Below are 26,163 nucleotides of genomic sequence, written 5' to 3' on the forward strand. Positions count from 1 at the left end.
CATTACATAATTTTGGGTATTAAACAGGATTGGTACCGGTAGAGCTAACAAAATAGTCCCAGACAGTTTTAACATTTTGTGTGATCAGCCATTTGTCGGTTCTGGTGAAAATTTTGGCTAAATCTGCCATATGAGTCACTAGAAAACAGTTTCCAAACAAGCATGATTTATTTGGTTGTAACAACCAAAATCAGCTATGCAGACTTTTTCCAGATACTTTTCTGATAGATTTCTTCGAAATCAGTAAGCTTTCAAACAAAATTTTAAAAGATATGTTTTTATCCTGAAATCCTGTATCATACCTTCAAAGGCACTGGACACTATTGGTAATTGTCTCAAAGACCAGTCTTATCACTTGGTGTATCTCAACATAATTATGCACAAAATAACAAACCTGTGAAAATTTGAACTCATTTAACTCATGGAAGTTGCGAGAGAATAATGCAAGAAAAACACCCTTGTCGCCCAAGTTGTGTGCTTTCAGAGGCTTGATTGTGAGACCTCAGCTGAGGTCTCAAAATCAAATCAAATTTTTGAGTTGGAAATTACTTCTTTCTTAAAAAAAACTGACTTCAGTTGGAGCCGTTTCTCATTATGTTTTATACTATCAACAGCTCTCCATTGCTCATAACCAAGTTTTTGTGCTAAAAATTATTTGAGGAATTACCAATAGGGTCCAGTGCCTTTAACGTTCAGCTTATTAAAAGATTAACAAGTTTTATAATACAATTTGTTTTTGGAGTAAAGTAATAACCATCATCCAGTTTTAAACAACCTGTAGGTTTTCAACACATAATTGGTGGTCACACTCGGGCCAAACAAAACCAAAGTCTTGTTTCTGTTAGTATGAACATTGAAATGAATGGGTACGCAAAATGTTTTATTTTTGAGAGTTTAAAATAAAGTTTCCCATTAGGACAAAATGGCTTAAAGATGCTATGTCAGATTTTTGGCCGATTTGACCCCAAAATTTTGATTTAAAATTCAATAGGTATTTTGATGGGGGTCGAGAAAGTTACAAGCTTTTATTTGAGCCATTGCTCGAAAAAGTCCGCCAATTATTAGTAGCAGTGAAATAAAGTGCTCAAAATTAGTTTTTGTCGGGATCATGACCAATTCTAATGTGTTTTATAAGAAATTTTTTAAATTTTTGTCATGGTTCGTGACCATTAAAAGTAAAAGTTAAACTTTTTTTCGCTAGAGCGGGGGATACTCTTTGAAATACCATTCACTCAAAAAAATCTACTTTTTAATGTTTTGGGCCAAAAATCTGACATAGCATCTTTAATAGGTGGAATTTTTCCATCATTCTGAAAATGGGTAGGTAAGTGGATGGGCAGCATGTTTTTGGGGCGGAAAATCGGTAGCAATGTTTCCTATCTGTTACAATAATTGGATAGTTGGGCCAAACAAAAATATAATAATGTTACAATGAATTTGGGTAACAGGGGGCAACGTCTCTTTCTTTTTTTTCTTTTTTCAAAGTTTGGCCAAATAACAAGATAGTCATGTTTTCCATGGCACTGTAAATGAGTAAGGTGGTAGGTAGGCAATGTTTTTTACTCTTTTGAAGGCCAAACAAAAAGATAGCCATGTTTCCTGTTACGCTGAAAAGCAAAAAGAGGGCCACTTAATTTTTGTTTATTTTCAGGTGGGGCATACAAAAATATAACCATGTTTCTTATAACACTGAATTTGGGTAACAGGTGGGCCACATTATTCTGCGTAAATAGTATGGCCAAACAAAAATAAAGTTATGTTTCCCATTACACTGAAAAAGGGCAAGTACACAGGTGGACAACATCTTTTTAACTTTTTTTCTTCTTCAAAGTCTGCCCAAATAAAAAGATTTTTCCATTCCTCTGACAAATGGGTTGGTAGTGGATGGGCAGCATGGTTTTTTTTCACAGTTAGACCAAACAATTAGAGGTAGCCTTTACTTCCTACATTACACTAATTTGATATCTTGGCCAAACAAAAATAAAGTAATGTTTCCCATTACACCAAAGAAAAAACAGGTAAGTACACAGGTGGGCAACATTTCTGTGCCCACTTTTTTTTTTAAGTTGGCAAAAAAAAAAAAAAAAATGTTTTTTTCCACAGTTGGTCAAACAAAAACTTAATGGTACACTGAGTTTGGGTAACATGTGGCCAATATTTTTGTAATAAATGAGACATACAAAAATAAAGTTATGTTTACAATTGCACTAAAAAAAAGTAAAATAATTTTAAAAATATAGTAATTTTTCCATTATTCTGATAGTTACCCATACTGAAAACATGGTTATATTTTTGTTTGGCCAATTAATTTTTACTTAAAAATAGTATTTTTTTCCAAATTACAAAGCAGGTTTCTTATACTCAGCCTTAATTACACACCCTTGACAGGGTCAGCAAAACCTGCGTGGGTTGTTCACTCAATCAAACTTGGAGTAGTATTTTCCAAAGAAGATGTCACTGAGGATCCAGGGAGCGCCCAGGGGTGTAGGGAAGTCCATTCTGATGAATCTACTCAGGCAAAGTGTCTCTCCCACCTCGGTCTCCTAAAATGCAAGAAGAGAAGAAGATTATAATACATTATTATACTCCAGAAAATGGCCGAAGAGTTAAGGTCAAAGTACAAACTATCCCTATTTGTAGGATTTGAAACTTTGCATGGTGGAAATACGATATGGAAAGGTTTGCAGTAACACCATGTAATGACTGTCTCTAATGAGTTGGGGTGGTTCTGAAAAGAACCGTTGGTTTCAACTCAACGTTTTCGATCAGTAAGTCAGTCTTAGTGCCTCCAAAGTTCAAAAAAAAAAAACATTTCTGTAATGTTCCTTTAATAATTGGGCCATACAAAAATAAAGTTATGTTTTCGATTACACTGAAAAAAAAATAGGAAAGAGCTCAGGCGGGCAATATCTTCTTTCCAACTCTTTGGCCAAAAATAAAGTCATGTTTCCAATTACACTGAAAAATTGGTGGATGGGCGACATTCCTACAGTTGGGCCAAAAAAGAGGTAGCCACTTTTCTTATTTTATTAAATATTATTACAAAAGTAGTTGAATAGTCCAGCAAAAAAAAAAAAAGTATTGTGACATTCAATTTCCACCAAGGACAAGACAGGGGTAAACAGCAGGGGCAAATTTCATCTGCTAAGCACAAAAAAATTAGCTTACATTAAATTTCTTCCTTGATAAAAACAGGATTACCAACCAAATTTCCACGTGATTTTCAGGCTTAAGCAAACAACAGCTGAATACCAGTATAAGGCAAAATGCAACAATTGGAAATTTTTGTTGGTAATCTTGTTTTTATCAGGGAAGAAATGTCATGCAGAGCTCCTTTTAGTGCTTAGCAGATAAAGCCTGTAAAGCACAAAAATTTGCATACCATAAAAAAAAAAAAAAGATTACCAACCAAACTTTAATTTGTTGCCTGTTACTTGTTACTGGCATTCAGCTGTTGTTTGCTTATCATGGAAATCACATGAATATTTGGTTGGAAATCCTGTTTTTATCAAGGAAGAATTTCATGCTAAGCAATTTTTTGTGCTTACAGGCTTTATGACACTGGGCCCTGGTGGCGTCTGTGGCCTATGTAATATTCCATTTCAAGGAATCAAGTTCTAGGCCTATAAAAAATGATCTCAAGCTTACCAGGTCCATCTTTCACAAGTTTAGGTTTGGTGAGTCCATTGTACTCTCTCAGTCTTAGTCTCTCCGAAGCATTACAAGTCAGAAAAGCTCTGGATGGATCTGTAGATGCTCTCTCCAAGGTCTTGTTAAAAGTTGGAGCAACTCCTTTAAATACAATTACATTATAAAACTGATTATATAATGAGTAGGGTAATAAAGTTTGAAAATTAATGAAATACGTCAGTGTCCCATCATGTTCATGCCTCAGAACTTGTTCACAAAATGGGCCGAACAGAAATAAAACAAAACATCCTTTTACACTGAATTGGGGTTAAAAAAAGATGGGCAACAAAAAAACACTTCAGTATTAAATGTTCCTTTAATAATTGGGCCAAACAAAAATAAAGTTATGGATCCCATTACACTGAAAAAATAGGAAAGAGCTTAGGCAGGCAACATCTTCTTTCAAACTCTTTGACCAAATAAAAAAAGTCATGTTTCCAATTACACTAAAAAATAGGTGGATGGGCAACATGTTTTTTTTTCCACAGTTGGGTCAAATAAAGAGGCAGCCATGTTTCCTACTTTATTAAATATTATTACAAAAGTAGTTGAAAAGTCCCTCCCCCCCCCCCCCCCCCCCTCCCAAAAAAAAAGAATTAAATAAAAATAAAAAAGCAGGTGGCCTCAGTCTGTGGCCTTTGTGTTATTCCACTTTCCAGGCCTATAAAAATGATCTCAAGCTTACCAGGTCCATCTTTCACAAGTTTAGGTTTGGTGAGTCCATGTGCTCTCTCTGAAGCATATACAAGTCAGATAAGCTCTGGATGGATCTGTGCATAGATGCTCTCCATGATCTTGTTGAAGGCCGGCGTAGCAACCCCTTTAAATTATAAAACACAACAAAATTATGAAAATTTGATCAAGAGACATAATAATATGTTTTAATAATGTGCCACCTGCTGTGGAGCAGACCTGGTTCTTCAAGAATTTGTGGCTCCGTAAATCTTTACAAAGGAAAATAAAGAAAACAAATTTAAAGGCCTGGACACTGTTGGTAATTACTCAAAATAAATGTTCACATAGAAACTAACTTGGTAACGAGCAGTGGAGAGCTGCTGATGGTATAAAACATTGACAGAAACGGCTGCCTCTGAGTCTGAAGTAACATAGTTTTTGAGAAAGAGGTCATTTCTCACAAATGAATTGAATTAGAGACCTCAGCTGAGGTTTCGAATTCAAGCATCTGAAAGCACACAACTGGTGCGACACAAGGGTGTTATTTCTTCCATGATTCTCTCGCAACTTCGACGACCAATTGAGTTCAAATTTTCACAGATTTTCTTTTTATGCATATCTTGAGATACACCAAGTGAGAAGACTGGTCTTTTGACAATTACCAAAAGGTGTCAAGTGCTGTTAATGGGCTATGTGTGTGACATGTCACTGTCATAGTTGCATAGGATAGAGCAAGATTCCTTGCTCTATATTGTCATTGTCCCTCATCACGGCCATGCTCATGACTAAAACTAAAAAGTCAAGTCAAAACAGTCATCATGCATGGCGACAGACATTTTGACAGACATGGCAGAAGACTAGTGTTGTTTTTTCTTGCACTTATTTTCCGAGCACAACTTTCCATTTGTTTCACGCACACCTACCTAGTCTTCTCACCTCAGCTTTTACATCCAGAAGTGGACTTTGCTGAGTTTCCGTACCAGCGTAGATTTAGATGTGTCTATCACTCAGTATCATTCAATTCAATTATAGTTAAATCAATCAGGACTAATCTCTTTGCGTTGGCGTTCATTTCAAATTCAATTCATTCAAACAAAACTTACTCAAAATGCTGCATCCTGCCTCAAATTTTCACTCATCCTCCGGCTGGCTGTTCACTGTTATTTGATGTGAATTCCCATGGTGACATTCGCAATCGCAGACGACGATCGCCAAACGGAATACTTTAACAAGATCCCAAAACATAACAACAACACAACAACAACAACAATGCAGCTTTTTCGTTGCAGAAGTCAATTTTCTTAGCAGTAGTCTAGTGCCCATTTCGTACTTGCTGTACCCTGCTCATTTCTTAACACTATTTTTTACCGAGTTTAGGGACCATACTAATTCTGTAACTTCTCAAATGAGGGCGCTTTTTACATTATTTTAATTTATTCGTCGAAAGTTTTCGTCGGAAACCCACAATTCTTGAATAAACGATTGACTTTTTAAAATAATTTTGTTTCTGGGTGGATTTTCTAGACCCACTCCGATACAAAAGATTCCGTAAAAGAAGCTTTTTATCTTTGTTTTTTTAAATAATTAACAACAAGCAAAAAACGCCGGTGCGGCGTCCAAAATCAGAGCTGGCGGGGACGAGTAACATCGTATTTATTTTACTTGACCACCACTATTGGAAACTTTGGTACGGAGCTCTGGAAGTGCCATCCGACATATCAAGATCCCGATATAATTATTATCAATGGGTGACGGCAGCCTAAACGCAAAATAAGTCGACATACCGTGATAATTGTGTCGGGTATGAACCCACTGTTTGTTTCAATTTATAATAATGGTAGGGGAAAACACCATAATTATTTGTAACATGTGGACATTGCCCCTCTCAGTGCCCCAGTGATTAGACCGGTGCAGTTGTCTTGAATTTCTCCCATTGGGTATTAATGTTACCGCCAAACCGAGGCCGGAAGAACAAAATAGTCTGGTTCCGATTTGCAAAGTGATTTTTAGCATTCATGTTTTTTCGATACGAGAGGAACACCACTTCTGATTGAGACAGCATGATCATGATAACGGTCTATTCTGGCCGCCAAAGAGATCGGTCCCCCAATGGGAAATTAACATGGGCGGGAAGATGGATAAGTTCGGAAGAAGTTTGTGCACAGTTTGCCCCCGGGGGCGGCACCGAATCCTGGGGGGGGGGGGGGGTCGGCAGAATCTCCTGCCACCTCCACTAGTTATAAGGAAGGAATTTCATCCTAAGCAAATTTTGTGCTTACAAGTTTTATGAAATTGGGCCCAGACAATAAACAAAACCAACAACAGATTTGAAAGGCACATCTGTTTTGGGTTTATCTTACATCTTTATAGCACTATAAGACAATATGAATACATCTTGAGATAGTACCAACTTGAATAAAATTGCGGAAAATTCACGCGTCAACAAAACAAGAGAAAAGTCTAGAGAATCAAGCTCACACCAAAATCTTCTTTTTAAAAGTTGGGTCAAAGTTTGGGGATTTGCAAAACCAAGTCCGTTCAATTATTATTTTGTTGTGATGTGTGCAATAGAAAATAAAATACACCAAAAGCAACACAGACAGTTCCATTATTGCGTCAAATTTCAGGCTTAGAATCATTATCCATAATACCGAGAAAGTTAAACTCCGATGAAAGATTTTGTGTAAAATGGTGGTGGTTTGCGGTAACACCATGTGTGTGTCTTATGCTTTGTTTTTTATTGGGTTCTTAAGAGAACTGTCTTCCTATTATTATTCTACTGGAGTAGATTTACGGGAGACTTCTCAGTTCTGAAATCAACTGTTTTGCTGTTAACGGTTAACTACGAGCTGGCCTACCTGGGCGGAAATAGAAAAAATCGAGTGGGACCACGCTTAAAGGGAATATACTTCACTCACGGTGTGAGTTGTTAATATTGGTCCCAACGTTTGGACTAGCTTGTTCTAGTCATCGTCAGAAGACTGAAGAGATACGAGAGAAGTTAGCCTATTTATAGGGGTTCAGAGATTTCAGTGAAGAGACAGTCAACGCTCTGATTGGTTCTCCTGAAAGGAGACGGGCTGTGGTTGGTTGGCTCAGGGCTATTGTGTGGGTTGCCCATTGTGCGAGAAAGCCCTTGCGTAGTGGGGCGTGTCATTGGACAATGGAATGTCAGAGGATCGAGGAGGTGTAGTGCGCTTAAAGACACGGGACACTAATACTAATTGTCAAACACCAGTCTTCCCACTTGGTGTATCTCAACATATGCATATAACCAACCTGTGAAAATTTGAGCTCAATTGGTCGTCGAAGTTGCGAGATGTGAATGAAATAAAAACACCCTTGTCAAGTGTGCTTTCAGATGCTTGATTTCGAGACCTCAAATTGTAAATCATATGGTCTCGAAATCAAATTGTGGAAAATTACTTGTTTTCTTCTCGAAAACTACGTTACTTCAGAGGGAGCCGTTTCTCACAATGCTTTATACCTCTCCCCATTACCAGGTGAGGTTTTATGCTGTAATAATTATTTTGAGTAATTACCAGTAGTGTCCAGTGCCTTTAATAACGATCCCATAAAGCGAAAGTAGTAGTCCCGGCCGATTTTCAGCCCTACACCAACTGAGAAGTCTCCGAAAACCCGAAATCTACTCCGCGGCAGTAGAATATAATAATTATTTAGCAATACACTAGTGCTCTAAAGAACATTAATTCTTGTCCCTACTCTTTGTGAAATCGACCCAGGACATGTTTGGTTTATTTAGGCCCTATCTGTCAAATTACTAGCAATGAAGTATTCGTTCTTGTATCCCAACAAAATGCATCAAATAACAAATCTATGAAAATTTTGCCTTTGTTTGTCATCGAAGTTTAAAGAGAACAATGAAAGAAAAAACACCCTTTAAAAGGAATAACAAGTAGGCTTTGGGATAAAACAAATCTTTTTCTGGGTCATTATCAAAGTATGACCCTACTTTTAATCTCAATTGTAAATTGTCAATTGAAAAACACTAGCAACAGCGAAGTATATTTTTCTCAAATTTAAAAAATAAAACACAAATTATTTACATACATTAGCATGTCATTAAAATGAAATTAACCTTGTTCAGCAGCAGAACTTAAAAAATGAAATAATAATGAAAGTAAAAACGCCCTGATGTTGTGTGCTTTCAGATGCTTGATTTCTTGACCTCAAATTCTAAATCTGAGATCTCGAAATCAAATTCATGGAAAATTACTTCTTTCTCGAAAAATCCGCCACTTCAGATGGAGCCGTTTCTCACAATATTTTAGACTATCAACCTCTCCCTATTACTCGCTACCAAGTAAGGTTTTATGCTGATCATTATTTTGAGTAATTACCAAAAGTGTCCACTGCCTTTAAACTTGTAAGTATTGTTTTGCTGTGCTTAGCTACTTGTGCTTAAAGCAGCTCTGTGATTGACATTCTTGGGCCTTAGTAGTACTGCCTCACACTAACATAGAAAATCTTGTTTCTCATAAACAAACTCATCATTTATAAATAAAAAAGACTGTTAAAAGCCTTCAAACTACATTAATTTCTACATCTCCGACTTCAATTTGCCTTACAGTATTAGATTGTAAGTAAAGAAAAACAGTTCAAATGTTATCCACTTTTTAATATTTCAGTTAATAATGGTTAAGGGAGTTGCATCAGTGTGAAACTTTTAGTTAGTCAACCCTCCTACTATCTGACCATTTAATACCAATATTGTCCATTGTGTTGTTCAATGATATAAACTAAACCATACAAGTCTGTATTATGATATTATGTAGTGAATGCATCTACCAGTACACAGTACACAGTCAACCCTCCTACTTTTTGACCATTCAATATCATCCACTGTGGTTTTGAATGATAAACAAACCATGCCAGCCTACAATATGATATCATGTGGTAATGCATCAACACAGTATACAGTCAACCCTCCTACTATTTGACCAATATCGTCCACTGTGGTTTTGAATGATAACAAACTATGCCAGCCTGCAATATGATATCATTTGGTGAATGCATCAACACAGTATACAGTCAACCCTCCTACTATTTGACCATTTAATATCATCCACTGTGGTTTTGTCTGATAGATGCACTATGCCAGCCTTCAATATGATACCTTGTTGTGTATGAATCAACACAGTATACAGTTAACCCTCCTACTATTTGACCATTCAATACCATCCACTGTGGTTTTGACTGATAGATTAGCCAGCCTGCAATGTGGTGAACGCCTTCCACAGTCTACAGTTGTGCCAACACACACAACCCATGAGGTTAAAGGATGCTGGATTGTTGGTTTACTTTACTGGCAAATACCATGGAATGTATCAGGGGCAAGTTGGTTGGGCTTGGGGGGGGGGGGGGGGGGGGGGGGGCTTCAGGCAGGCCTGGAATTTCACGGAGGCCGCAGCCTCTGTTGCCCTGTTATTGACCTTGGTGCCCATAGTTTCCCATTGAGTTCCAATAAAAGTGCCCTTTGCATTTTATTGGCCTTGTCCTCTCAAAGATGTAAACCCAAGCCTGTTCCGGGCTGATCAAGGTTTTTAGGGGGCAGGGTGGGGGCAGGACAGGGGCAGGGTGGGCCAGGGTTGGGGCAGGGCGGGGGCAGGGTGGGTTAGGTGAGGGGGGGGGGGACACCAGGGATTCTTTCCAGTACTCTTTTCCCAGCAGATCAAATGAAGTTTATACTCCATCAAAATCCTCCACTACCAATCAATCAATCACCAAAAACTGTTTAGATTGTCTTGACTGGCGAACTCGTACTTTGGAAGTCTACTTCACCAATCCCTAGTCCATTAAAACAAGAACCACGGAGTCCGAAGTGTTGAGGTAATGTGGAAGTCCTCGTTGTCATTTCTTGAGTTTATAAAGTCCGATGGCCATGGTCGCCATTGAAATAAGCACCAGTGTAGCCCAAGCAGGGGTCGATGATCCAAAGTATTCTGTTATAGCAGTCTGAACAAAATATATAATAAGAAAAATTTTAAATACTGCAGTCCAGTGTAAGATTTGCCCCACGAAAAAGGCTGATCTATACTACATGTAAAGCTTCCCCGAATGTAAATATCTTACCAATGATGTACCTTATCTTGATTCAAAGACAGTAAGCATACCAGTAGCAAGAGTTTTTGCCAGCCAACATTCCTGATGCTGTACCTTATCTTGGTTCAAAGACAGTAAGCATATCAGTAGCAGCATATCTGTAAGACACAGCAACGCTACCTTATCTTAATTCAGTGGCAGTAAGCAAATGAGGTGACACAACCAGGGGCCAGTTATAGCGCTGCCTAGCAGACAAACTTGCTCAAGCATGAGCATATTTCACAGGTTAGCAAGACAATTAGGTTGCTAGCTTACGTTTTCGCCATGGATTTACCTTGCTTCATCATTAAATTTCATACAGTAAGCACCAGTGTGTGATTACAGTAGGCAGGTGCTATGATATGGAAACTGCAAAGTACAAAATCAGCCGTTAGGCAGCTCTTAGAACTTGGGCGCTGACCTAAAGAGTAACAAACTTACCCAGCCTCCACGCCGTATTATCCAATCGGCAAAGCGTCTGACGAGAAACTTCACAATCTCACGTACCAGTTGGTTCACCCAACCAGGAAAGTTTGAACGTAAAATATTGTCCATGGCCTAAAGAAAAACAAAACCCCAAATTTATTCACAAGTTTTCAAAAGCAGATAACAATTACAGACAAGGTGGCCTCTACTACATGTATGTATGTTTAACATTTGGGGATGGAATTGTGGTCGAGTGGTTTAGCACACTGGACTCAAGTTCTGGTGTTTCTAATCAGCAGTGAGGGTTTGAGTCCCACTTTCAACATGGTGTGTTGTGGCCGAGTGGTTTAGCACACTGGACTCAAGCTCTGGTGTTTCTGATCAGCAGAGTGTGGGTTCAAGTCCCGGTCTTGACATGGTGTGTTGTGGCCGAGTGGTTTAGCACACTGGACTCAAGCTCTGGTGTTTCTGATCAGCAGAGTGTGGGTTCAAGTCCTGGTCTTGACATGGTGTGTTGTGGCCGAGTGGTTTAGCACACTGGACTCAAGCTCTGGTGTTTCTGATCAGCAGAGTGTGGGTTCAAGTCCCGGTCTTGACATGGTGTGTTGTGGCCGAGTGGTTTAGCACACTAGACTCAAGCTCTGGTGTTTCTGATCAGCAGAGTGTGGGTTCAAGTCCTGGTCTTGACATGGTGTGTTTTTGCCGAGTGGTTTAGCACACTGGACTCAAGCTCTGGTGTTTCTGATCAGCAGAGTGTGGGTTCAAGTCCTGGTCTTGACATGGTGTGTTGTGGCCGAGTGGTTTAGCACACTGGACTCAAGCTCTGGTGTTTCTGATCAGCTGAGTGTGGGTTCAAGTCCTGGTCTTGACATGGTGTGTTGTGGCTGAGTGGTTTAGCACACTGGACTCAAGCTCTGGTGTTTCTGATCAGCAGAGTGTGGGTTCAAGTCCTGGTCTTGACATGGTGTGTTGTGGCCGAGTGGTTTAGCACACTGGACTCAAGCTCCGATGTTTCTGTTCAGCATAGTGTGGGTTCAAATCCCGGTCATGACACTTGTGTCCTTGAGCAAGACACTTAACCATTATTGCTGCGTCCTTCGGGTGGGACGTATAAGCTTCTCTCCACACAACTGAATGTTTTGCTAACATTCAGCCGTCTTTGCCAACCAGCACGGTTTGTTAATATTATCAATGGAAAGGTCTACAAGTATAAATCAACATTATGTTGACCTATGACCCTATGACTCCAACTTACCCTGACACACATCCTGTAGGCAAAGTAGAAAAGTCCGATGATACGACCCCAGTGGATTTCCCCATCTCCAAAGATGACATGAGCTACTGCTATAATCGCCTCAATCGGCGAATCTGTCGGTACGGAGTTTATCATTCTGCAGAATACGGAAATTTTTAAGGAGAATTTATTTTCTAATCGGGAAATACTAAACTAAAAAAGAAAATAGTAGTAATAAAAAATCTTTAAAGGCACTGGACACCTTTTGTAATAGACCGATCCACTAAGCTCCGCCCCATTGCGTATTGACCAATCACAATGCAATGAAGTTCCCACAAATAAGGTCCGACATGCGTGCGCGTACCTTGGCGCGTGCGGCAGAGTTGTGCAGAAAGGCATTGAAGAGCCCCACGTGTTCTTGCTCACACGTGCGTCGTGAGAGAAGCCTACTGGATCGGTCTATTGTCAAAGACCAGTAGTCACATTTTTTGTATCCCAACATACATGACATTATGCATAAATAAACAATCCTGTAAAAAATTAGGCTCAGTTGCAAGAGAATGAAAGAAAATCACGCTTTTTGCACATATTTGTGTGCTTTCAGATACATAATAAAAGGCTTCAGGCCTGAAGTATTTTATGACTTGAGTGAGAGATTACCTGTTTCTCAAAAACTACACTACTTCAGAGGGAGCCGTTTCTCACAATGGTTTATACTATCAACAGCTCTCCATTGCTTTTAATGCTAACAATTATTTTGAGTAATTACCAACAGTCTCCAGTGCCTTTAAACTTATAAACTGTTGTAAACTTTACCTTTGAAGTTCTCGGTCTTGATCCAAGATGTGTCCGATCTCACGGAGGGTGGAGCCGACTTGTTGCCACACCTCCTCCTGTCCGGGCGTGGCCACGCCCAAGTCCTCCTGCCTCGGGGCATTCTCGATAGAGTCCCTCTCGAATCGATCGATGATAAAATGACGGAGGAGAACGGCTGCTTGGTCTCCGACTTCTTGATGACTGAGCTGGCGTTGGAACTGTGGGATGCCCTCGTCAACATCTGACAGTAGAAGCAAACAACAACAAAATCTAAATAATTGTGGAGGGCTCTACAAAAACCGTCTTGAAAAGGTGAAGAAAATCGAGTGCGGACAGAAAACAATCTTACCATCTATTGTTGAATCCTCTCCACCTTCAGCCATATCTTTTTATCCCCGTAGTATTTTCTTTTGGTTCACTCTTTTTTATTCGGTCGCTAGCAGGTACTGCATGAAACAAATAAATAATGAAATTTAGATCTTTTTTAAGGCAATTTTTTACTGAATATTGTTACCAAAAGTAATAACATAGAACTAACTACATATACAAACATTTGTCAAATATAAGTTTGAGGAAATAAGAATTAAAAAAATAAAATAGGCCTACATTATTTTCTTTCGTAACAAAACTAAAATCTGGTGGGCGGATTTTGAAAAATTTTCAAGAAAAAAAAGTACAGAACAACCAACAGTAAAACTCAAAAGTAAATTACTGTTTAGCGTAGGGCGCAAACTTCAATCCAGTACAAACTTCAGCGTCCGCTGAGCGCAAACTTCTGGCCCGATTTCAATTGTGCATCCACTCCAGGGAGCTGAGAAAGATTGTTTATTATTTTATAATAATAAAAGGGATGTTTGAGTTATTGGCCAAATGACCATCTGTGATCATGATGACCCACACCAGCACAAAGCGTAACGTAACAAACTAACAGTTATTGTGAAATGCCCCAAATAATAATTTGTTTGTTGTTGTTGTGTCAAGTGTCAGACAGTGCAAAAACAAACAAGTTGACAAGTCAAGTTTGGGTGTGTGTTTTTGAATGGTTTTTGTTTCATATATAATTTCCAGTATGGACAAGTTTCCGTATGGCGCCACCACTTTTTCATTCGATATGAAATAATATAGTATCTTATTTACCTCAATGAGATATCCCTTTTTGTAAAAATGAGTGAAAAAGTGGTGGCGCCATACGGAAACTTATCCCCCTGCACTGCAGTGAGTGCAGTTTCGATTTTGGTATTTTTACTCATCCAAATTCCCTCAAGATTTGCTCAATATCTTACCTGTCAAAACGCCAAACTTGAAATAGCAGGGAAGCAGATGTTCTGGGTTTCACGAGAAATTCCACCAACAAAGACAAATCTGTGGTAATGTTGTTGACACAATTATTTGGAAAACACCGGATGACTAATGTTTTGTGCAATAACTCCAGCAAATGTGTGGTCAAGAGCGCCCTCCATTGGCGATAAAAGTGAAGTATTCATAATAAACTTCCACTAGTCGTCAAAGTGCTGCGACCTGAAAACTTGGATGGCCTTGTCCTCAAGGCATATATATATGTAGCCCCTTAAAAAAGACAATATTAATGAGTAAGGGGCACGATACGATAATGCCGATGGCAACGAGGTTGACAAAGTGAACAATTAACTCAAGGGAATAAATAAACATTCCTGAAACTTTTTAATTCAGATTTCATCTCATTTTTAATCACAGTAATTCACATACCAAAAATTATTTTCAACATTCACAACATTTTAAATACACACTTTAAATACAACTCTTCCTATCCTATACCACAGAAGTTTATCAAAGAACATGGGAAGGGACGTAAAGCCGTTGGTCCCATGTGCTGTGTAACGCATGTAAAAGAACCCAGTGCACTTATCAAAAAGAGAAGGGGTTCGCCCCGGTGTTCCTAGTTGTGGCTGCTTAATGCGCCGTAGCACCTTGTAAACCCTTATAAGTGCTACATAATTGGGTCTCAGAATCCATCACTGCAATAACCTATCTTTCTGGATGTTTGTATATACTCAGCGCCTTGAGTACCTTGTTTGGTAGATACGTGCGCTAAATAAGACTTCGATATTATTATTATTACATATTAACAAACTGAAAAACTTTGGGCACACTTAATTTAAACACAACAATTAAATACAAACTTCTTCTTACCACAAATTTACATAAAGTATCAAAGTACACTGTTACAAAAATTCTTTAGTACACACTTTATTTTCTTAACTGCAAAACGTGTCAAATCTACAAACATCTTGCACATAGAGTGCCCTAATTGACACTTGCCAATCAAACAATCTGTGCAGGTTGACAGCCATGAACACAGCAAAGCCAAATATCGGTTATCAAAAAGGTCTACTTTTGAACCAATATTTTCTTTACGAACATTAAATTTGTCAGAAGTTCCTCACTGGCAAAATGCAAACAAACATAGTTTTTTATTTACTTGTACAAAAACTTTGTTCAGCCTCTTCATTTGTGACAATATTTAACCCCAATGCCTTCATTTACGGCCCTGGGGTGGATTTCACAAAGAGTTAGGACTAGTCTCATCTCGAGTTAGGACTAGTTACTCGTCCTAACTTAGGACTATCCATGCAATTTGTATATCTCCTAGGACTAGTCCTAAGTTAGGACTAGTCCTAACTCTTTGTGAAATCGACCCCTGGGTCCTCATATACCAGGGAAAAAACAAAAAATCTTTATCAGAGGTGATCGAGACATTGTCCCAAACAACTTTTTTTTAAGAAGTGATATTTGCAGATCCTCAAACTAAAAAGCAACAAAAAGATGTAAGCGCGTTTTTAGACTGTCGGCAACAGCTACCCTGTAAATGTAATTATTTTTCAGCTCTTAGGGGTTAAAACATTAGGAATACCTATTGCACAAAATTTATTATTAAAGTTGGACCACACACTCCGACAAAATTCGCCCTTATAGACACTGGACACTATTGGTAATTGTCAAAGACCAGTCTTCTCACGTGGTGTGTCTCAACATATGCATAAAATAACAAACCTGTGAAAATTTGAACTCAATTGGTCATCGAAGTTGCAAGATAATAGTGAAAGAAAAAACACCCTTGTCACACGAAGTTGTGTGCTTTCAGATGATTGATTTTGAGAGTTAAAAATCTAATTCTGAGATCTCGAAATCAAATTCGTGGAAAATTAATTCTTCCTCGAAAACTACTCCACTTCAGAGGGAGCCGTTTCTCACAATGTTTTTTACTACCAACCTCTCCCCATTACTCGTAACCAAGTAAGGTTTTATGCTGATAAATATTTTGAGTAATTACCAATAGTGTCCACTGCCTTTAAGACTCATTCATGATGTTATGCTAATGAGCTAAGTGTGTTCATGAGGACTGCTGTTGATTTGCCTAATGGCATCTTCAGTTACTTGACGTCCTTTGTCCAGAACTTCTTGGGGTATCAGAGAAGTTGCCGCCATCACCTGCAGAACACACCAACAAAAATAATGAACTCGAGACCAAGTATTTGTAGTTTCTTGTCTTTGAAACTGTTTCCTTTCCTAAAATGGTTATAAAAGGTTTTGCATGTTGGCCTCACTAGTCAGTCTAATAGGACCAATTCATTGACGACATTGGGTGCAGTCGATTAGCTTCCCCATGTGGGCCCTGCGGTGCTCACTCGGGTGAGCCCCTGATGACCAGAGCTAATCGAACGATCACATGGTGATCTCGTGTGGACGTCATGCACCTCGGGCCAGCCCCAAGTGACCCATTCCAAGAGCAGGGCACTGGGGGCTGACCCAAGTGAGCCCTTGGAATGCTGTCAAAGCTATTCGAACGTACCGGGGACAGACCGGGGTCCGTCCCAGGGAAGCTAATCGAACGCACCCATTATAAGCTTGCCTCGAACTATTTGACATAGCAACTGTCTCTATAGTCTGATGTATTCAAATTTAAGAGGTAACTTGTGATCAAGCATGTCATTGTACCAGACATTATTCAAATTGAATGATTGCATAGTTGGAGTGATGGGTTCATGTTTTACCTGCTCTTTTGGGGTCAGGATCTCAAAGTCTTCAGGCAACATTTCTTTTGTCACACTCCCTGCCTTCAGAATCTCCTCCAGCACATTCCTGCAAGATGACAAAGTAATTATCACATAAATAAATAATGACAATTTCAGGCTTTGAATAAGGGAATCAATGTGTGGTGAAGAGGTTTTCAACTAGTGGTTTAATCCCAACGAGGCCTGGTTCTTGATAGGTAAATATACTTCAGGTTTAAACAACTAGTTGAAAACCGATTCAACACACTTTGATTCCCATTCATAAATACCTTTTCGGTCAAAAAAACATCAACACTTATGGTCAAAAAGTTAAATAAATGCAAAATTTTTAATTTTTCAATGATTTCTTTCAACACAACACCCCTCCAGCTGTGAAATGGTAAGGCCCAGTCAAGGCCCTCGGGTAAACAACTCCTTATAAGGGAATGCTGTGGGCGTCGCGCGTATCGCGTGATGTGGCACAACTGCCTCGGCCGTTACTCTTGACCAATAGGAATGAAGAAACTGCCTTATAAGCACAGGTGCAAGCTCGCGTGTCACGCCCATGTTTCAACACTTTTTACTGGTCAAAAACAAAGGTTTATACACACCCACGTGACGCGCTCTCCACCAATAGGGATAGCGAAACTGTCTGTGGTATTTATTAATTTCGTTTTTTGAAGGGGCACAGCAATATTCACCTGGTAAGAGGCCCTTCTTCGAGGAAAATGACAGTTTGAATTGGAACTTTGCAGAGGGCACCACAGCAAAGAGGGGGGTACCCACCTATAGTTAGCTGTGTTCATAACTTGGCTGCTGACTGCTATTGTTTCCATGTCGTTGTACGCTTGGTGGAACCACCCGGTTGGTATTATGAGGAGCTCCCCCGGGTGCTGGGTGAAGGTGATCGCCCTCGCTTGGGCAAACATTGGGTAGGTCTGGATATCCGGATCAAAGGCATCTATGGGGCTAAAAATGGGAAACAGGATTAGGATTTGAAATTATATTATTCTCTCTATTATTTTAATATTTTTTTGTTATGCAAGTGGAAGTGTCGTGGCCGAGTGGTTGAGAGCACCGAAATTCAAACTCTGGTGTTTCTTATCAGCAAAATTGTGATTTCGAATCCCAAGCCGTGACACTTGTGTCCTTAAGCAAGACACTTCACCATTGCTTTTTCCTTCGGATGGGACGTTAAACCGTTGGTATCATGTGCTGTGTAATGCATGTAAAAGAACCCAGTGCACTTATCGAAAAGAAAAAGGGTTCGCCCGGTGTTCCTGGCTGTAAACGCTGTATGCGGCGTAGCACCTTGTATACCCTTACAAGGTGCTACACAATTGGGTCTCAGAATCTTTTTCAGAAAGTTTGTATATATATACTCAGCGCCTTGAGTACCTTTGTTGGTAGATATGTGTGCTATATAAGACTTTTGATATTATTAAAGACACTGGACACTATTCGCAACTGTCAAAGACCAGTCTTCTCACTTGGTGTATCTCAACATATGCATAAAATAAAGAACCTGTGAAAATTTTAGCTCAATTGGTCGTCGAAGTTGCGAGATAATAATGAAAGAAAAAATACTCTTGTCACACGAAGTTGTGTGCATTTAGATGGTTGATTTCGAGACCTCAAATTCTAAATCTGAGGTCTCGAAATCAAAATCGTGGAAAAATACTCCTTTCTCGAAAACTATGTCACTTCAGAGGGAGCCGTTTCTCACAATGTTTTATACCATCAACCTCTCCCTACTACTAGTTACCAAGTAAGGTTTTATGCCAATAATTATTTTGAGTAATTACCAACAGTGTCCACTGCCTTTAAGTGTAGCTCCATGAAATTTGACTTGAGTCTGGTGCTCTAAACCACCAAACTACGACAGGCCATCCCTCTTACCTGTTGTATTTAAAACTTTTCAGTGGAAAACCAGAGAGGCGGTTGGGTAAGACGTACAGGAAGTCATCTTGGCCGGGTGGGTAGAGCTTCCATTTCTTCAGCCCTTTGAACACGGCGTTGGTCCCGGTCCAATTATATGGATCTGTAAAGATGAAAAAAGATGAAACACAGAAACACAGAAATGATGATTAAAAAAGGGAAATAAACCGAAACTTAACTAGAGATTGAGTGTGTGTGACAACAAAACTAGCCCACTTACTGCAAGTACTGATTGCTTGCGAACATAACAAGGTTTTTTTTATGGCTTTTATATTCATGAAAACAGATGTAAACAATTAAATGGAGAGCTAGTCATAGGAAAGGCTGGGGAGAGAAACAATAAAAAAAAAAAAAAAAAAAATTCTGACGTTAGTCAAGTTGGTCAAATCTAGTAGTACGAGGGCATGCTATAGACCTTATGCATTGACTTCATCCAGCCGCCATCTGAGAGGTAAAACGGTGATGAAACAAGGTGAGGGCGCCCTAATGAAATGACGTCATGTGCATAAGGTTTATTACGAATTACTACTGAGCGCACTGTACATATATACACAATTCGCAAACCACAACAAGCGTCTTGAGCAAAGACTACCATGCAGTAAGGAATGCTATAGAACACTCACACCACCTCAACACTACAACCATGCAAACAAATACAACATCCAGCGAAAACAGAAAGCTTAGTGTACGTATACATTTTTGTCAACTGTAACATTCCGAATAATAGGCGGAGCAAAGCCTATAAAGGGGGTAGCTGAAACAATGAACAATTGGGGACTGTGAAGAACACTAGGTGGCAGCAGAGCACTGGGTGAATCCATTGTTAATAATATCGAAGTCTTATATAGCGCACGTATCTACCAAACAAGGTACTCAAGGCGCTGAGTATATACAAACTTTCAGAAAGATAGGTTATTGCAGTGATGAATTCTGAGACCCAATTATTTAGCACCTTATAAGGGTTTACAAGGTGCTACGGCGCATTAAGCAGCCTCAACCAGGAACACCGGGGCGAACCCCTTCTCTTTTCGATAAGTGCACTGGGTTCTTTTACATGCGTTACACAACACATGGGACCAACGGCTTTACGTCCCATGTCTTGTTTAAGGGCACAGTGTCACGGCTGGGGATTCGAACCCACACTCTGCTGATCAGAAACACCAGTTGTTCCAGGAGGGGTACACATGCTAAGACCTAAAACCTTTCATGTGCAGGAATAACACAAATGCAGGAAGGTTGGCCACTCTTTGGGTGCACTCGATTAGCTTGACCCTGTGTCGACCCCCTCCGATGCTCAGTCGGGTGAGCCCCTGACCAGAGCTTATCGATCGATCACTCACCCTCTCGTGGTGAGCCCCTGGAAAGACATTGAAGCTATTTGAACGTACCGGAGGCAGACCAGGGTAGACCCGGGGAAGCTACTTGAACTCACCCTACACAACCAAGCTCAGTTTTAGAGCTACATGAACAAGCCTTGCAGGCCTTGTACAGGCCCTGTAGCCACAAAAAAGCACCGCGAAACACCAGCTACTGTTCATGTAGTTTTCCGATACATGCGGCTTGGAGTATCTAGTTCTTAAACTAACCAATATGAAGGCTTGACCGTGAATACCTGATTCCCCAAAGGAACATGGCATTCCACTGTTGAATCTTCTTGGGGAATAACTTCAAGAAGTCCCCAGCCCTGTTACAATATAGCTACAGAAAACACAACAAGACACTAACTACAAAGCTTGTACAGATATAAAAACCATGCAACTTGGAGGACAAGATTTGGGTTCTTAATAACTAACCAATATGAAGGCTTGACCGTGAATACCTAGTTCCCCAAAGGAACATGGCATTCCACGGTTGAATCTCCTTGGGGAATAACTTAAAGAAGTCCTCTTCTAAGTAAATCTGGTTTGCGATCATGGAAGAACCGGGAACAGGATGATAGCAAGAATTATTTATAAAAACTAGTATTGCGTTCTTTATAACTAACCAATATGAAGGCTTGACCGTGAGTATCGGGTTCCCCAAAGAAACATGGCATTCCACGGTTGAATCTCCTTGGGGAATAACTTAAAGAAGTCCTCTTCTAAGTAAATCTGGTTTGCGATCATGGAAGAACCGGGAACAGGATGATAGCAAGAATTATTTATAAAAACTAGTATTGCGTTCTTTATAACTAACCAATATGAAGGCTTGACCGTGAGTATCGGGTTCCCCAAAGAAACATGGCATTCCACGGTTGAATCTCCTTGGGGAATAACTTAAAGAAGTCCTCTTCTAAGTAAATCTGGTTTGCGATCATGGAGGAACCGGGAGCAGGATGATAGCAAGAATTATTTATAAAAACTAGTATTGCGTTCTTTATAACTAACCAATATGAAGGCTTGACCGCGAGTATCGGGTTCCCCAAAGAAACATGGCATTCCATGGTTGAATCTCCTTGGGGAACAACTTAAAGAAGTCCTCTTCTAAGTAAATCTGGTTTGCGATCATGGAGGAACCGGGAGCAGGATGGTAGAATCAATTAATATTATTTGTAAAATAGTTATGAAATTAAGAGTTTCGTTTATGAAATTAGCCGTATAAATAACCAAGTTTTGTAGAGAATATCAGGGGCCAATTTTATAGAGCTGCTTAAGCAGAAAATATTGCTTAAGCAGAAATAAGCAGGATACCAGTCACAAATTGTACTTGTGACATGGTAGTTTGGCTGGTAACCTTGTTCTGTTAAGTATATTTGCTTATGCTTAGCTACTTTTTTACACTCACTACACTCACTGAAAGTTAAACACATTTTGGTTACTTATTCAGTTTTAATCTAAATGATCTCTTTTGTACTCACTACACCCACTGACATTTTATCATACTTCAGTTACTTATTCAATCCAACCTACAGGATCTCTTTCATATACTCACTACACTCACTGAAATTTGAACATACATGTACTTCAGTTACTTATTCAGTTCCAACCATCTCTTTTATACTAACTTCACTCACTTACATTTGAACCCAGTTACTTATTCAGTTTCCACGTACAAGATCTCTTTGATCAGTCACTGACATTTGAACCCAGTTACTGATTCAGTTCCAACCTACAGGATCTCTTTTATAATCAATACACTAATGGAATACCGTTTTTTATACAGCGGTTTTCACACCCGGATGGCTACTGAGTATACTTCAGTTCAACTCTATACAAAAAGAACTGGATGCATCCTGTCAATAAAAAAAAACGAAGAAGGAATTCAAAACTTACCGAAGAACCGATATCATTCTGGAGGTCAGGTCTTTGCGGAATAAAAAGTTCATCTTCGACGTAGGTCCAGCTGCGAGGATTTCTTTCTTTAAGATGTTCAATAAAAGTTTTGAGGGGAATAGAATAACTCTCTGCCTGGTCCAATCTGCCCTGTTGTTAAAAAAACAAATTATGTGAACAGGACACTATTGGTAATTGTCAAAGACTAGTCTTCTCACTGGCTGTATCTCAACATGCATACTGTGAAAATTTGAGCTCAATTGGTCATCAAAGTTGCAAGATAATAATGAAAGAAAAAACACCCTCGTCACGCGAAGTTGTGTGCTTTCAGGTGCTTGATTTCGAGACATCAATTTCTAAATCTGAGGTCTCAAAATCAAATTTGTGGAAAATTACTTCTTTCTCAAAAACTACAACACTTCAGAGGGAGCCGTTTCTCACAATGTTTTATACTATCAACCTCTCCCCATTATTTGTTACCAAGTGAGGTTTTATGCTAATAATTATTTTGAGTAATTACCAATAGTGTCCACTGCCTTTAAATCATTATCCTTACCTCCACAGCTTTCATAGCGACTCGCTCGTTGGGGTAGCGAGATGCGAAGAAATTCTTGTCCCAGCCCATGGCTCCCCAGCTCTGAAGGACATCTTGTATGATTACAGGTCTTCAAAAAGAAAAAATGAATGGAAACTATTTCATTACTTATAATAATAATTTGGGGGGCCAATCATCCTTACTTGCAGCTAAGAGCTGAGTTGCGAAGGACGCGGCTACAACGTGTTCGAGAAGCAGGCATGCAAGGGCGCCTTTGGCTGCCAGCCACATCAACCCATTAAACCACGGAGCACAGCCAAGATCGAAAGTGTTTGATTTTTCCAGAGGGAGGAAAACCAGATGGTCGTGAAAACCCTCGCGGCACAGCAGAGAACCAACGCACAACTCAACTCACATAATGACCCTGGCCGGGAATCAAACCGGGGTCACCTTGGTGAGAGGCGAGCGCTTTAGGCACACGCCAACCATGCCACCCACTAATTTTACTTACTTACCTAGCTGCTTCGGACTGGGTTTTCCTTGGTCCCCTTGAGACGACTGGTCTTTGAAAATTAACGAAGGTGTCCAGTGTCTTTTATCCTTTAGTAAGGAAGAGATTGGTGAAAACGATGGCTGGTCTTTGACAATTACCAAATGTTTCCAGTGCTTTATAAAGGAGCGCGTCACGTGGGGGTGTTTAAACGGTTGATAACGACCAGCTGGAGCTGTTTATAACCGGCTGGCTTCCGCGTGTTGGGCGCGCAAGAATATCACGCAGAACGCAATTCATAGCTATTAGTAACAGCACGTAATCTAAGCGCGCGCGCGTACACACAAACAACGCGCATCAAACAGATTCTTCACGAAGTTTTTGAAAAAAATATTTCAATCCATGAATTTTCAATTGTTAAAGTGTCTATAACTGTATTTTTTTAGTGTTTTTTAACAAAAGGGCATTTATGAATGGGAATAAAAGAGTAGTGACTCGTTACGTTTAAAACATTGCAGGGTCGTTGCCGTTCGATAAAGGCCCTCTCACCTTCGGCTCGAGCCTTTCTCTCACGGCAACGACCCTGCCGGTTTTAAAGAGCCGTTTAAGAACTCGTCGCTACCCCTTTATTCCCTTATTTAAGTTTCAGTAAATGTCCCTTTTCCTGTTTACCTTTTACCATCATACAGTTGTCGGAACTCTTCCAGACTTAGATTACTCCGTCGCTCGATGACATCATCAAAATACCACCCACTGGACCAAGAATGCTGAAACTGCAAAGGATGTATCATCTTGACATACTCATAGAACACTTGTACATCCCCATGCTTTAAACCGGCGATCGTCAGAACAGCAACCAGGCCGATGAAAATCCAGTGGGGGTAGTACTGAGGTTGGAATGCATTGTTTATCCTTCTGGCGCGGGAATGGCTTGCTCTAGGTGGCGTTGGGTTGTCAGAGTTCGGTGTGTTGCTGGTGGCTCTGACTTGTTGGTAGGTAGAGGCTGGCGGGGGGGTTGTTGTTGTGACATCTGCTGCATTAGAGTTTTTATTTTTGCGTCTCTTTCCAGATGGCATGGTGGTTTTGATTTTGTTCATGAACTGAAGTGAACCATTAGTGTTCGGTAACTAGAAATAAAAGAAATAAAAATAATTTCATATTGAAAGTTGAAACCTTCCAACATGTCCAATAAATACAGTAGAATGATGGAATAGGCTAAACTGCCGGCATTACTGTGATAAGACCGATGATGATGTGTAAAGAGAACCATAACAGCCAAACAAGGTGGGGTTGGGTGCATGGGTTTGTTTGTACTGCTGACTTATGTTGAAACTTAAAGGCAGTGGACACTATTGGTAAATACTCAAAATAATTATTAGCATTAAACCTTTCTTGGTGACGAGTAATGGGGAGAGGTTGGTAAGTATAAAACATTGTGAGAAACAGCTCCCTCTGAAGTGCCATAGTTTTCGAGAAAGAAGGAATTTGTTTTCAAGAGCTCAGATTTAGAACTTGAGGTCTCGAAATCAACCATCTAAACGCACACAACTTCGAGTGACAAGGGTGTTTTTTCTTTCATTATTATCTCGCAAGTTCGATAACCGATTAAGCTCAAATTTTCACAGGTTTGTTATTTTATGGATATGTTGAGATACACCAACTGTGAAGGCTAGTCTTTGACAATTACCAATAGTGTCCACTGCCTTTAAGGCTACTGACATTGTAAAACATCAATAGACCGATCCAGTAGGCTCCGCCCACAACGCACGTGTGAGCAAGAACACCTGGGGCTCTCCAATGCCTTTCTGCACAACTCTGCCGGGCGCGCCAAGATACGCGCACGCATGTCGGCCCTTATTTGTCGGACCTTCGTTGCGTTGTGATTGGTCAATACGCAATGGGGCGGAGCTTAATGGATCGGTCTATTGTTTTAAAATGTCAAGAGATGAGTACAGAAATTATCAATATCATGATCCCTTTTATTTTAAAACTTTTCCCTTTATAAAAACCTTGTGGTGGGGCTAACTGAGCAATAGCCCAAAATGTAATGTTTTTCATTACAAAACAAAATGCACACAATGTAGCCCTTCCTCCCCTTGTAACGCCCAGACAGACCATGGACAGACAGCAAGCTGAGACACGTAGAATAACAGAGGGCAATGAATGAAGAGAGTGCTGAGTGAGTGAATTTCTCTGTTGTTAGTAGAACTGTAACTTTGTAAGTCAACTCAAAATCAATTACGGTATTTTATGTTCTCCAAGTTTTAAAACATTCCTTGGCCAAGGTCTAGCAATTCATCTAACACCAACATAAACTAACAACTGTTTTTATATATTACCTTTTTCCACAGTCAATCAGCACAAAACATCTATCGAGACACAGACGCATACCAACCCGAATTCACAATGATTTAGAGTGTGGGATTTTTAATAGCGCCACCATTTGGTAAATCATGTCCAACTTTGACAACAATTTTTGTCAACTCTCATTATTAAAAAAAAAAAAAAAAATCAGCCTCATTATCAAATCGCCGAGGAAAATTCTTTCTCGTGATTATTTTAAAGTTTTTGTTTTACAAAATCACCGCCTAAAGTACATTGCTCCGAAGTTTGATAAGATATAAAACTTAACATGGCTAGACAAAAGAAGAATGAGTTTGCAAAATTTGTGAATAACATTGTCATTATTGTTTGTTGCAGAGCACTGATAAGCGAGTCTAATGTTATCATTTTTAGGTCAAAGTTTGAGAGCTGTGCATGTTTACAGAGGGTGCGGGGCACCCTAAAATTAATAATGTTGGTTCTCAATTTTGTTGTTCTCTCGTCACGCGTCACCAACGGAAATGAGTGAGGCAAATAACTGTTATTATGATCAGATCAAGTTCTAGTGTTTTTTGCAGGACATTATAAATAGACCTTATGCATTGACGTCATCCAGCCGCCATCTTTGAGGTCAAACGGTGACGAAACAATCG

The 26,163-nt window shown here is 39.7% G+C and overlaps 2 protein-coding genes and 1 long non-coding RNA gene across 3 annotated transcripts; all 3 read right to left on the reverse strand.

The window, feature by feature from the left end:
• Positions 1 to 1,234: 1,234 nt before the first annotated feature.
• Positions 1,235 to 5,634, reverse strand: LOC117305344. The gene is made up of 3 exons (XR_004520668.1): positions 5,469 to 5,634; positions 3,649 to 3,792; positions 1,235 to 2,543 (listed from the first exon to the last, which is right to left on the reverse strand). It is a non-coding gene; the product is annotated as an uncharacterized LOC117305344 (long non-coding RNA).
• A 4,124-nt stretch (positions 5,635 to 9,758) lies between these two features.
• On the reverse strand, positions 9,759 to 14,377 carry LOC117305181 (apoptosis regulator BAX-like). The gene is made up of 6 exons (XM_033789987.1): positions 14,227 to 14,377; positions 13,293 to 13,389; positions 12,944 to 13,184; positions 12,149 to 12,284; positions 10,909 to 11,025; positions 9,759 to 10,341 (listed from the first exon to the last, which is right to left on the reverse strand). Exons 2-6 carry the CDS (start codon positions 13,324 to 13,326, stop codon positions 10,237 to 10,239), a joined length of 633 nt encoding a protein of 210 aa, XP_033645878.1. The 5' UTR covers positions 13,327 to 13,389; positions 14,227 to 14,377; the 3' UTR covers positions 9,759 to 10,236.
• Positions 14,378 to 16,203: 1,826 nt separating this feature from the next.
• Positions 16,204 to 25,603, reverse strand: LOC117305183 (F-box protein At1g78280-like). Its single transcript, XM_033789990.1, has 9 exons — positions 25,528 to 25,603; positions 23,861 to 24,315; positions 22,720 to 22,828; positions 22,164 to 22,313; positions 21,279 to 21,384; positions 18,874 to 19,015; positions 17,761 to 17,943; positions 16,975 to 17,062; positions 16,204 to 16,411 (listed from the first exon to the last, which is right to left on the reverse strand). The coding sequence occupies exons 2-9, from the start codon at positions 24,283 to 24,285 to the stop codon at positions 16,304 to 16,306; spliced, it is 1,311 nt and encodes a 436-aa protein (XP_033645881.1). The 5' UTR covers positions 24,286 to 24,315; positions 25,528 to 25,603; the 3' UTR covers positions 16,204 to 16,303.
• Between the last annotated feature and the right edge of the window lie 560 nt (positions 25,604 to 26,163).

This window comes from Asterias rubens, chromosome 22, assembly GCF_902459465.1.
Source record: "Asterias rubens chromosome 22, eAstRub1.3, whole genome shotgun sequence".
In the NCBI taxonomy this organism is placed as follows: domain Eukaryota; kingdom Metazoa; phylum Echinodermata; class Asteroidea; order Forcipulatida; family Asteriidae; genus Asterias; species Asterias rubens.